The 13,634-nt window shown below is 39.6% G+C and overlaps 1 protein-coding gene and 1 long non-coding RNA gene across 2 annotated transcripts in view; one reads left to right on the top strand and one right to left on the bottom strand.

Annotated features, from left to right (window-relative positions):
• LOC307173320 overlaps positions 1–13,634 on the top strand; it is a 349,409-nt gene that overhangs the window by 26,780 nt on the left and 308,995 nt on the right. The gene's annotated exons all lie outside the window — the stretch shown is intronic.
• LOC307173310 (nuclear factor 7, brain-like) lies at positions 567–9,267 on the bottom strand. The gene is made up of 6 exons (XM_079896335.1): positions 8,612–9,267; positions 3,217–3,312; positions 2,781–3,002; positions 2,681–2,703; positions 2,481–2,599; positions 567–1,704 (listed from the first exon to the last, which is right to left on the bottom strand). Exons 1-6 carry the CDS (start codon positions 9,011–9,013, stop codon positions 1,199–1,201), a joined length of 1,368 nt encoding a protein of 455 aa, XP_079752461.1. The 5' UTR covers positions 9,014–9,267; the 3' UTR covers positions 567–1,198.

Here is a 13,634-nt window from a genome sequence, read left to right as displayed (position 1 = left end):
GTAAGACATTTATGTCAGCATTAATCTTTACAAATGTTGAACCCTTTTATGTTAATATGATTTTATTTTATACATTTGAACAATATGGATTACATTCATGCCAGTTCATTCAGCTAACACCTTTGGCTTAGCTTACATTTACTTAAATGTGTTATATCTAGTTTATACTCATTTTAATTATATTTTGGAGCAAAGTGAAAGTCTTTGTACTTGACAGTTTCAATGTTTATTCAGTTTATCGACCACTTACCTGGAATTCATACATTTTTGTGTAACTGTATTTGGAACATTTATGTTATCTTTTATTCATACATGTGTAAATCTGTATTTCAGTTTCACACCATTCTATAAAGGCTCTAAACGACAACCGGGTGTCCTGGCGTCTTGTATGGAGGTGTTTAACTTGTTGGATAGCAGAGTGATGGTTCTGCAAGGCCAATATATATAATAACGTGTTGTTTGAAATGGATGAGGAAAACAGCGTCTTGAAAATCTCTGCCGCTCGTCAAAACTACAAATGTGCGTCTGTCAAACGAAGGAAGACTGAAGGAGTTTCCAATAAAGGCAGAAAGAAAGGTAAAATAAACATGTTACGTCTGTAAAGTATTGTTTCCATGACTTAAACCCTAATTATCATCCCAAACATTTAATCTTTCACTCTGAGCATTAAATCACATAATCACATATTTATTTATTTAAAACACAAGATTATCAGCAAGAACCTTTTACATCCATTTATTCCAATGAACAAATTATCATTTCACCTCTATAACTGAAATAATTATTCATTTAGTCTCATGCTGAACAAACACTGAGAATGTGCAGAATTTACTGCTTCAGTGATTTGATGTAATACAAGAAAAAATATGGTATATAATCATATAATTATGATGCAAAAAAATTAGAAATTAATAAACACACATTGACTGAAATAATCAGGTAAATGTCAATTATCCTGAAAACATGAATGCTAAAACGGTCTCTAAACGGTCTAATTGTGTGAAGTGGAATATAAATGAAAACTTCTTGTTTATTGATCTGAGTGTTGCTGTAGTGCTGGATATCAGTCATGTGATCATCACGGCCCAATCACAGCCACCGTACTGATATTCAGATCAATAGCACTCTTACTCGTGATATGGATTAAATATTGGAAACATGATGAAAGCAGGAAGATCCAGATCTACAGGAGTGACGTTTACTGACTATTGACCGGTAAGATCCTCAGAGAGTTAGAATAACACCGGAAGAATGGAAAGAGTGTGTGAGTGAAGGTGGTTGTGAATGTGTGTAGATGTGTGTTAGTTACAGGATCAGAGAACGACACCGTTCCTCCGTCATAGTCCAGATTCACTCTCACACGATCAAGCTTCTGTTTAACAAGAAAAACAGAATCTGAAGGCATATACAGTCCGTTCTGACAATACTCCACACTCCAGACATCAGTGTTGAAGAAAACATGTCCCTTCCTCTGGTTTGATGCTGTAGTTACTCCAAGAGTCCAGCCTTTACTCTCTTTAACCTCCACGTCCCAGCAGTGTGTTCCTGAGTTAAAACCCTCTGAACCCAGAACACAGTAACAATAGTCAAATCTCTCTGGATTATCAGGAACAGGTTGTTTGTTCCCGCTGTATCTCACACTGGTCAGATCATCAGACAGGACGAGACATCGATTCGCAGTGTTTGGATCCAGAATCACAGGAGCTGATGAGACACAATCAACAGATGCTTTTATTCTGATCTTCATATAATGATCAAGAGTGAACCCAACACAGATTAGTCTTTGAAGTAACATCATTGGCAGCTGCCAAGCCACTCCCTAGCAACTAAACAAAGTACCCTAGCAACTGTTCAGCAAGACCTATAACTCTGCACCAGAACATCGTAGAGACATGGTGGTTGGCTCCTTTGACTAATGCTAAAAAACAGGATTTCCATCATGCTACACATGCTAGCAGAATAGCTACATGCTAATAGCAATTAGCTAAGTGTTAAAACTTGTCAACAACGCTAACTAAAATGCAGTAGCAGCATGCTAATCATGTTAGCACCACGTTCACAACATGCAAGAAACATGGTGATTATGTTAGTATCATGCTAGCAACATGCTAATCTTGTTAACATTTTGTTTAAAGGATGTTTGCAAAATGTTAAACATGTTAGCATCATGCTAAGAACATGTTAATCGTGTTAACATCATGTTAGCAAAATGCTAATTGTGTTAGCATCTGTCTAGTTCACAGTTTTGCCACTGCAAGCACCACTCACATTTTCTTAAGGAAATGTACATTCTAGTTATTATTGTTATTATTCTGAGGCTATTTTTTTAAATTGTAACCTCCTAACAAACACCAAACTCGTATCTATCTATCTATCTATCTATCTATCTATCTATCTATCTATCTATCTCTGTCATGAAGAGCCTCTAACTCTCCACCCATCCATCATGTCCAGCTCAGATCTCCTGCTGTCAGACTCACTGTTTTGGACGATGTCCTGCATCTTCTTCCAGACTCTGAACGGCAGGTTGCCCAAGTATCGTGGCACATGAATCAAAGCTCCAGAAGCCATCTGTGGATCCGGCTGTGAGCTCTGGACTCTGGAAGAACATTCAGGAGTCAGAACTGCAGTGGCTTTGGATCAGAACCAGAGAGACCAGAGACAGGAGCAGATCACTCACCTTTCCATTGAGCCTGGAAACTCCTGCAGAACAAACACACCATTTATCATCAAGAACTCAATCAATCATCAATCAATCAACCAATGATCTGAAATCAGACCTTCAGAAAGCAGACGTCATTGGCTTTCATCATCTCCTCCATGTCTTTGATTGTGTGTGAAAGAGCTGAGATGTGTGTGTTCAGCTTCTCCTTCATCCTCTGCTTCTTCTGCTCCTCTTCCTCCCTCAGTGCAGTGACTGTAGCTTCTTCTTCATCTCTGAGAAACTGATGAAGCTTCTCAAACTGCTGTTTAATCTGACGCTCTGTGTGCTCAGCTTGAGACTGAAATCACATCACATTCACTTTAATCATCTCAATCAACACACATCATTAATATCCAAGACAAACTCGGATACCCGACATAAAACGGATCCAGAAGCAGATTGCTGCTAGTCATTTACAGAAATAATAAACTGTTATCCATTATATCAAGTCATAACTGTATATAGTGATCCAACAGCTGTAATGAAAATGACTCTCGTTTCTGTTTCCTCACCTTGATGTGTTGAACTGTTTTCTCAAACTCTGCTTTCATTTTTTCATTGCGTTTAAGTTTCTCTTGTAAGGACTTCAGTGCTGTATTGAGCTCCTCCTAGAATCGGACAAAAATACATTAAAACTCCAGATTACAGTGAAGAGAAGACAATACAGTGATATGATCATATAATGCCGTGAAAAAGTATTTGCCCCCATCCTGATTTATTTTGTTTTTGTGGACATCTCACACTGAATTGATTCAGAAATTGCAACCTGAGTAAACACAAAATACAGTTTGTAAATGACAATGGTATTTATTAAAAAAAAAAAAAGTTATCCGACACCAACTGGGCCGGCGTGAAAATGTATTTGCCCCGTATATATATGCTGTATTGAGCTCCTCCTAGAATTGAACAAAAATACATTAAAACTCCAGATTACAGTGAAGAGAAGACAATACAGTGATATGATCATATAATGCAGTGAAAAAGTATTTGCCCCCATCTCATACTAAATTGATTCAGAAATGAAAACCTACCATAAAACAAAGGCAACCTGAGTAAACACAAAGTACATTTTGTAAATGACAGTGTTATTTATTGAAAAAAAAAAAAAAGGTATCCAATACCAACTGGGCCGGTGTGAATTTGCCCCACGTAGTTACCTAATTCCTCAAATCTATGAAACTGCATTTATAATGTAGTTCAGCGGGACTAAACACAATCAGTCCTGATCACTGCAGGCCTGTTCAATCAGATCAACACTGAATACTGAAGCCTGATTGGTTCACATCTGTGAATTGTGCTTCGACAGCTGCATCTGACTTGCTGCTTCTCCTCTGGGCTATCCGGCAACTCTTCAAGAGAAAATTTCACTATGAACAAGGAGCAAATTTGAGTGACATTTGTTGCAAAATGCCGTGCCACGAGTGTTGCTCCTGCAGGGCTCCCTTCTTCCCTCATCTGGAGCGAGTGCCATGGTTTCATTTGGCAGCTCCGAGGAGGACTTTGATGATACTATGTCTCTGGCTGCCTCTGAAGCGGAGGACTGAGCGAACTCTGCCGATGACTCCCCCCAGCCCCCCCACCACAGTTGCGACTCTTCAACCACTCTCTGCCCGGAGCCAGGTTTCGGGAGCTATTACCGGCGTGTCAGATTGGGTTTTAGAAATAATCAAACGGAGTTACTTGCTCCAGTTCTCTCGCCGGCCCTCCTAACACTTCAGTCTTGGACATCAGTGCTCATATCCTCCAAGGCCCATCCTTGGTTTGAGATGTCTGAACCATGCACTGATAAGACGGCCGTTTAGAAAGCTAACTTTGAAACAAATCCTTTCACAGATCTGATTGTTTTTTATCAGTGGATCTGGAGGACACATACTTTCATAGCCAGATAGCCACTCATCACAGTTCTTGAGATTCACGTTCGAAGGTGTGGCTTACCAAAATAATACAGTCCTACCATTATGACTGTCTCTTGCTCTGCGTGGTAAGAGACCGAGGGGAGTTTGTATCCTGAATTACCTCAATGATTTGCTGCTTTTAGCCCAATCGAAAGAGGAACTATGCGCACACAGATCTTTGCTCCACAGCCACTTATTAAGTCTGGGGTTCAGTATCAAACTAAGCAAAAGCTCATTGTCCCCCACCCAATGCATCTTGTCCCTGGAGGTCGTCTTTGACACGGCCCAAATGTGGGCCTGGATTTACCCGGAGCGCTCTCTGAAAATTCAGATGCTAGTGACGTCATTCAGAATCAGGGACAGCCAGAAGCTACTGGGTCTCATGGCAGCAGCCTCTTCAGTATTCCCCTTGGGCCTGTTACATATGCAGCCACTACAACACTGGTCGAAGGAGTGTGGATCGAGGGCCGTCTCATTCTCAGGGTCTGGAATAGTCTTCCAGATACTGTTCGTTGCTCAGACTCGCTCTCCCAGTTTAAAACTAGATTAAAGACACATCTCTTCAGCCAGGCATTCATATAATACTTTTAATCTTACAGTTAAATCCGGTCTCTAGTTCATAAACGCCAGAGGAGAACTGGCCCCCGACTGAGCCTGGGTTCCCCCTAGGTTTTTTTTTTCTCCATTAGGTCTCCTGATGGAGTTTTTTCGGTTCCTTGCCACTGTATTCTTTGGCTTGCTCAGTTGGGGATATTTAATTAATTAATCAATCAACAATACTATTGATCAGCATTACCAAACGTGGACGTTTTCCACTAGAAACAAACATTGATGTATTATTTTAATTTAATACTGTGAAGCTGCTTTGATACAATCTGTATTGTGAAAAGTGCTATATAAATAAACTTGACTTGACTTGACTTGACTTGACTTGAGGGTGACCTACAGCTGTATTAAAGCCCTGGTCCCCTGGAAATCGCCCCATCTGTTTCAGTTGGGGTAGGACTGGGCTCGGCTTGTAGTTGTGGGCCCTATGTGACGGCAGACCAGCCAGAGGCCAGGAGCCTGAACCCACCTCGCCCCAAAACGGATCCATCCTGGGACCTGTCCACAGTCCTGAGGAACTTCAAAGCCCTCCGTTTGAGCTGCTCACAACAGCCGACCTTCGGCTTCTCTCGCTAAAGACGCCCTTCCGCTCTATCATCGGTCAAGCGAGTTGGTGATCTGCAGGCTCTTTCAGTGGACACATTCTGCCCCGCGTTTGGGCCTAATGACAGTAAAGTCATCCTTAGACCAGGACAAGGCTATGTGCCAAAAAGCCTGTTCAAACCAAGGACGAAAACTATAAAGATAACGATAAAGATATAGTTCTGAAAATCGTTCTCAATAAAGAATAGCAGAGTTCACACCACAGCTATAACGATAACGGCACAGAGAAATTATATCGCTGAAATCACTTTCAGAACGATTTTATCCAGCTGATGAACGATAAAAACATTGACAGCCAATCAGAATCCATCCTGCTGTAATGAGCTTGAGCATTTAAAGCAACAGACAAGAACGTGCGTAGAATAAACAGAACATTGCGGACGCTAATATAGCTATCCTTGCAGTTAACGTTCTTGGTGTGAACCAAGGTTATTTTCGTAAACGAAAACTGAAACTAAGACTGAAACTATTGGTCAAAAAACATTTTCGTAAACTGAAATAAAATAAAAAAATCATAATAAATGAAAAACTAAAACTAAACGAAACTAACAATAGTTAATGAAAACCTAACTGAAATAAAATAATAATTAGCAAAAATGAATAATCGTTTTCGTATTTAATAAGCTCTTTACTTTGGTGGAAAGTCTGACCTGTGGCTGTTCTGGGAAATGCCTGTATTTTGCGCTTCACACGCGTGAAGTTGCTGAGGCGATTTAACCGCTGTCCTGTGACGTGCTCAATGAAGGACCAGCGAACACATCGCTAGTCCTAAGCGGCTGTTCATAAAGGATGCGTCCGTGGCAGTGGAATGGGAAATAATAACTCAAGGTAATGAGACGTAAGTTGAACTTCTTTTAACTTGAGCGCAGCATTTTTAGAATGTCCTTTCATTTGCGAGACGCGGGTGCAACAGCAAAACAAGTCCGTCAAGCACAAACATACCCGTACGCCGCTATGTAAGCGTACTGTATGTTTGAGATGTCATGCTTTCATGAAGGTTGACACTGCAAGGTGCTGTTGTTATCTTTGTTTTTACAAAAGATTTTCTGCTAATAATATTATTATCCATGTGGAGACATGTCCCGGGACACTACACACACACACACACACACACACACACACAAACAGACAAACGCACACACACACAAGCTCGCATACACAAACAGACAAACACACACACACACACACACACACACACACACACACACTCACACTCTCTCTGGTCCACTATCTTTGTTGGGACTCTCCATAGACGTAATGGTTTTTATACTGTACAAACTGTATATTCTGTCTCCTTACACTAACCCGACCCCTAAACCTACTCATCTCACACACACACACACACACACACACACACACACACACACTAACCTGACTCCTAAACCTACCCATCACACACACACGCTAACCCGAGCCCTAAACCTGCCCATCACACACACACACACACACACTAACCCGACTCCTAAACCTACCCAACACACACACACACACACACTAACCCGACCCCTAAACCTACCTATCACACACACACACACACACGCACTAACCCGACCCCTAAACCTACCCATCACACACAACATTCTGCATTTTACATTTTCAAAAAAACTCATTCTGTATGATTTATAAGCTTGTGTACCTCAGTTTAGGTCCCCACAGTGACACGAGTCCCCGTGAGTGTGTGTGCATTCAGGTTTAAGTCCCCACCGGGATAAAAAAACATGTACACACTCACACACACTCTCACACTGCATAGATACTTCATTATTTAATCACACTGGCTTCACAGCAGGTTGTCAGATTAATTTAGATGTTTTTTTTTTGTTGTTGTATGTACCAGTGTCACTCAGCTACATTGTACAGCTGAAAAAAGTAAACTATGTTTAACAAGATTTCATCTTTAATATGAATTAGTTTGTCTGAATTTTTCATCATTTTTTTTTTCTTGTATACTTTTAAGTTCCATTTATTTGGTGCTTTGTTCAATCTCAAACCATTATTTTTATTTTTATTATTAAGATGTCTGCACAAGAGTTAACTGTAATCTCGGCAAACATTAAACTTTCCTGAAATTATGCATCTCGCTTTGGTCTACCCTGGAAGTGTTCTGTTTGCTCTGCTAAACTATAATTACTAAAGCTAAAACTGAAACTAAATAAAATAAAAACTAAATAGAAATGTGTTTGCAAAATAAAAACTAAACTAAAACTAACAAAACCATTAATGAAACTAACTAAAACTAAACTTAAATTTAAAGCAAAATTGAAAACGATATTAAAATAAAAACTAATTTAAAAAAGCAAAACTATAATAACCTTGGTGTGAACGTGCCTTAAGGTGCTTTCCACACCCTTTAGAGCTCAGGTCATGAAGCTCTCTTCAATTTTGCGCTAGTAGCACGGCGCTATTGAATTGCGTTCCCCATATGTGTCAGCTACTGATGTTCCAGTTACTAACGTAACCTTGTTTCCCTGAGATAACGGGAATGAGCATTGCGTAGTTTGTCGTGCTTACTGTACGCAAGTCGATGCGGTCACTCCTCAGTAGAAAAATTCTGACAAAAATGTCTTTCATGGCGACTTAAATAGGCAGTCGGTCCTGTCCGTTTTGGCGGACTGAAAAGCCATTTGTCTGTGCAGGTGCAGAGACGTGAACCAATCAGGCTTCAGTATTCAGTATTTCAAGTTTTCCTCATAAAATGTTGCTCATGATCTCAGGGAACCAAGGTTACGTTAGTAACTGGAACGATCTGTGTTTATGACTCATTATGATTCTTTACATGTGAATCAAGAAACATTTGTCTTACCTTATATGATGAAACCACTTCACTGATGGGTCTGAATTTATGATTGTCATGTTGTTTTGAATCTCTGCACACTAAACACACAGGCTGTTTGTCCTCCAGACAGAAGAGTTTGAGTTTCTCACTGTGTAAACTGCAGATCTCCTCAGACCCTGATGAACGCCTCTCATTTCTCTCCTTCAGGAACGACTCACACAAGTTTTTTAACGCAAGATTAACTGGAGGAAGATCTCTTGAGGATCTTTTCCTGCAGACAGGACACTCCTGAGATTCCTTTGTTCTCCAGTACTTTTGAAGACACTCTTTACAGAAACTGTGACTACAGCATAAAATAACAGGAACCTTGAAGATTTCATGACACACAGGACAAGAAAGTTCTTCTTCAGATACATTTAGTGAAGCCATTTTCACTGTTTGAGCTCCAGCAATCTAAACTTTACTTTCACTTTCTGAACGATGGCTTAAAAATGAATCAACATGAGAATCACAAAGATCAGAAACAAACTTGTTCAGAAAGAAACTTCTTAAAATTGTTCTGTAAAGTTTTCCCCTTCGTATTCCACTGATCGCTGATTCTTTATTGCTTTTGTCAAGACAAAGTCAGTATGGCAGAAAAGAGAAAGAACAAGTCAGTCTCTTCCTGGTTAGTGTTGTAAGAGGGTGGAGCTTCTGATCAAGATGGTGTTGAAACACAAGAACATCAGGGCTGCGTTCAGCCCCGACAAAACGTTGCACAACATTTTTAAAACAGAAACAGTGATGCGTTGAACACACTGTTCTGATGACGCAAGAGTTGCAACTATGGCAGCTGAGAAGGCCATTCTTTGTGTTCTTTGTGAAGAATTTTCTGAGCCTGATGAAGTCGGTATAAATATGTGTTTAATACTACAAAATATGCCCGATGTTACAGTTACTGCACTTGCCGCCCAGAACAAAAGAGAATATCCCAATCGAGTAAAGGGATTTGTGGAAACTGAAATGGAAGCACACAGCTTACCTAATTCAGACTAAAACACATCTATTTAGCCTCACATACTGACTTTATTTATAGTTACTGTTTTAATACCCTGTATTTTCTTTCTCATTTTTAGGAAAAGCTTAATTACCATTGTTTATTTCTATACCAAATGTCATACACTTGCAATGAAGCTAAAAATATAAACAACTACATCATTATGTTGATATCCTATATTTTTACAATAAAACTTATGACAAACATGTCTTCTAATATCCTCAGTTGTTGCGTATACCGAGCTGCATCGAACACATTTGTAAATTACTTTCCTTGAACCCATTGTGCGAGTTCACTTTAATACCACGTGCTTTATATATATGTTGCTGCTGATTGGACTGCAGTTCTGACACACCCACCAAACAAGAGAAAACGTATCTCAAACCCCGTTGCACACCGGTGCACGCCGTTTCCAGGAAACATGGCGTTCAACCCGGAAACCGTAGCAAAACGTTGCGCACCGTTTTGAATTTGAACGTGCCCCAGGATTTCTTTATGTAAAATTTTAACAAAATGTATTCAAAATTAACTTGCATTGAAACATTAAGATATAATGCTATAAAGCCTTGGATAAAACACAAAAGAACCATGTAACTACTCAAATTAAAAATAAAAGATCTCAAAACCCTTATACGTGTTTTATTTATTGCTCTTCTTTATTCGTCAGAGTTTCTCCAGGGTCTGTCATGCTCCCTCTCTCTTAAAATGATTTCTTCTCATGCTGAAGTTTCAGTGATAAACACTCCTCTGTTTATCTGCTGATTGTCAGTGTTTGAGGAAACAAACAGATCAACAGAATAAAAGTCCTGAATAAACTGGAGAAACGGAGATGAGACAAAAGTTTGTCTCTCATGGATCACTCGTCAGCACCTTTATTAACACTTATTTAGTATTTCTTGTAAATTATGAAAAATATACTCAGTTAGCATAGACATTGCTTAACAAAATATAATTTCAATATACATTCAGTCACATCACTGTTTCTCTGACCATATCACCAGAATTATGTTTGTATTTATATATATGATCTTACAGATACAGTCCTTATCGATTATTATTATTATTATTAAATTGTAAAGGAATTAAAGATCCATCTTTAATTGTCGGAAAATTCTAAAGAACCACCTTGTTTTTTATTAATATAATTTTTTTGTATTCGCAGTTGACTGTGACCCGCTAAGATGTAAAGTCTGCATGTATGATTGATTTGGCTGTAGATGATAAATGTGAGCAGTGTGTGAGAACTTTAGTGAAGAAAACACGACTGGAAACAGCAGCGAATTTACTGTGTTCAGTATGACACTAACAGTCATGACATCAAGATATTATCTCTAATAAACCTTGGGAAACACAGTAATGTCAGGATACGTTGTGTATTCAATCATACAATGAAAAGGTAGAGGAGGAAACAGGATTTTAATAACAAAACTCAGGAGATAATACCAGAATACACTTCACAAACGCTATATATGAACGAAGACGGATAGAGACTAAGCCAGAACTCCGGGTATATAAGCATGGATGAAACTAAGGAAACTAATGAGATAATTGATGAACACAGATGAAACAGAATTACTAATAAATTAACACAGGGAACGTAGGTCATTGAGTAGAGTAACACAAAGCACCATGGGAAACGTAGTCAAAACAAGACATACATCTTACAAGTAACACACTAGTACTGGATAGAGTGAGAAATAATGCTAAATAGCCCATGATATATAGTCAAGTCACCTATATTTATATAGCGCTTTTTACAATGCAGATTGTTTCAAAGCAGCTTTACATTGATAACAGGAAAATAATGCAACAAAGTTTGTTTCAGCGTGTTTGTTAAATGTCCCCAAATAAGCAAGCCAGAGGCAACAGTAGCAAGAAACCCAAACTCCATCAGTGACAGAATGGAGAAAAAAACCTTAGGAGAAACCAGACTCAGTCACTCAATTCTCCTCTGGCCTACGAACGAACAGTTTATGATTATGATTCAGGCAGCATTACAGGTCAGAAGTCAGATTGGATCAGAACATTCAGAATATTTATCCAGTTCAATCTAATTGAAGATCAGATTCATCACGCCGGTATGGAGACGAGTTTGTTGAGGATCAGTGCCAAAGGCTGTCGAGTGGATGAGACCTTCACAGGGGAGAGTCTAGTTAACACAGTCTCTGCTGACACTTCAGGGCTTGTTGTGGTCGTGTCTAGGCACAGGTCCTTCTTCTGATCTGGATATGGCCTGGATCCGGCTGAGTACATCATACGTTGTGGTCGTGTCTAGGCGCAGGTCCTCCATCTGATCTGGATACGGCCTGGATCCGGCTGACTACATCATGTGTTGTGGTCGTGTCTAGGAGCAGGTCTACCATTTGATCTGGATATGGCCTAGATACGGCTGAGTACGGTACCCCGGTTCCTGGTTCTGCCTGACCTAATTTATGCAGCCTAACAATCACTTATCTCAGGGATGGGCAACTGGCGAATCGCAATATCTTTAAATTCACGCTGGATCACTCGGATGATACATTTTAAAACATTTGAAAAGTAAGTAATGGAAAGATTGCGTTCAGATTATGTTAATATTAAATCAAACCAGGTGATGTCGCTATTTCCAGCCAATCCCCATATTAATTACAGCGTAGGATGAGCATGCTAATGTGAAAATTTACTAAAATGAGCAAAAATAAACAAAATTGACAATGAAAATCGTGTTTTCCCGTCAAGATGGTAAACGGATTATCTTTTTACCAAGTTCAAAGGGTCACCCATTGTCACCATTCAGTTTAGTTTAGTTTAGTTTTCAATGACTTTCAGTTTGTTTTCATTTGTCATGTGTCTTTGTTCTGATTCACGTCACTCATCAGTATCCTTGGTTACCATCATTATTAGTTCATCCATGTCAGCTATGTTAGTCTAATCATATTGTTAGAGTTGCCCTGTCCCAAATGTCACTTCATGTGCACTTTCGGTCTTGTGGACTTACAATGGCTGCCGTGTGCGCGTGTCCGTTAAGTCCGTGAGACTGCAGTGTGTCCCATTTCTCATTTTTAGATCCCAGAAGGGTGCTCGCGAGCACCCCCATGTGGTCGATTTGCGCCCTTGATGCGCACTTTTGCCGAGCCTGCGCTGATGCGGGCTCCGCAGCAGACTTCTTCCCGACAGTCAAAGCGGCATTACGTCACGAAAGTGCGCAGGAGGAAGTAAGGAAGCACTCAGAGGAAGACTGCGAGTGCTTAGGGCTCCATTTGGGACAGGGCCTTTGTGTATATCTGTCACCTTATCCTGCACTCGTTGTCCGGTATTGTTAACACTATGGTGAATGTTTGTTCTCTTTGTATGGATCGCTACCTGTTGGATTATTATAAGTAAAGTTACTCGTTTGAATCTTTATCTTCTGTGTCCATGTCTTCCTATCTGCAGTACTAATTGAAGATTTTCCTGTCAGATGTAAATAGACATTTGAAATAAGCGTCTTTAAGATGTATATAGTTTATGTAAATCCACTTTAGAGACGTACATGTCCTTACTGGAGCTCCCCTGTTAATTATACATAATAAAACGTGTTTTTACAGAAAAATCACAACTATACTATATACTGTCTAACGTTCTTACACCTTCAACAATTCAACAATTTACTTTGCGATTTTAACACAAGGAACTGTGTTTACTCACATTTGAAAGCACCCGCGTCGCTGATCTACGCAATGTTCGAATGTGACGTATCCTCTTCCGTGGCCTCCTGGGATAGAAAAGTATCGATCTACGAGCTCTTCAGAATCTGTGCAGAAGCAGTAGGCTATCCGGGAACTTCCTGCCTACTCTTTTTTGAATACTGATGTTTCGAACATACTGCTCCTTTTTTTACGTACAGTTTTTTCCTACTATTTAGTAGGTAAGTAGGCATATTTGAATGCACTATTAGTATACGCACATCCGAATCTCGTCACCCAGGTAATTAGCCAACAATTAGTAAATCACCCAGGTAATTCTTGCCTACTCTTTTATGAATACTAAGGATTT

The sequence above is a fragment of the Squalius cephalus genome, assembly GCF_949319135.1.
Source record: "Squalius cephalus genome assembly, chromosome: 16".
NCBI lineage: Eukaryota > Metazoa > Chordata > Actinopteri > Cypriniformes > Leuciscidae > Squalius > Squalius cephalus.
This window is presented reverse-complemented; position numbering and strand designations above follow the sequence as displayed.

Excerpts from the sequence above, each read along its gene's own strand:
- LOC307173310 (XM_079896335.1), bottom strand. The coding sequence starts at position 9,013 with ATGGCTTCACTAAATGTATCTGAAGAAGAACTTTCTTGTCCTGTGTGT. Across the intron at positions 2,704-2,780 it reads ATGACGTCTGCTTTCTGAAG|GAGTTTCCAGGCTCAATGGA; the intron begins GTCTGATTTCAG and ends TTTGTTCTGCAG. Across the intron at positions 1,705-2,480 it reads GCAGGACATCGTCCAAAACA|CTCCTGTGATTCTGGATCCA; the intron begins GTGAGTCTGACA and ends GTGTCTCATCAG.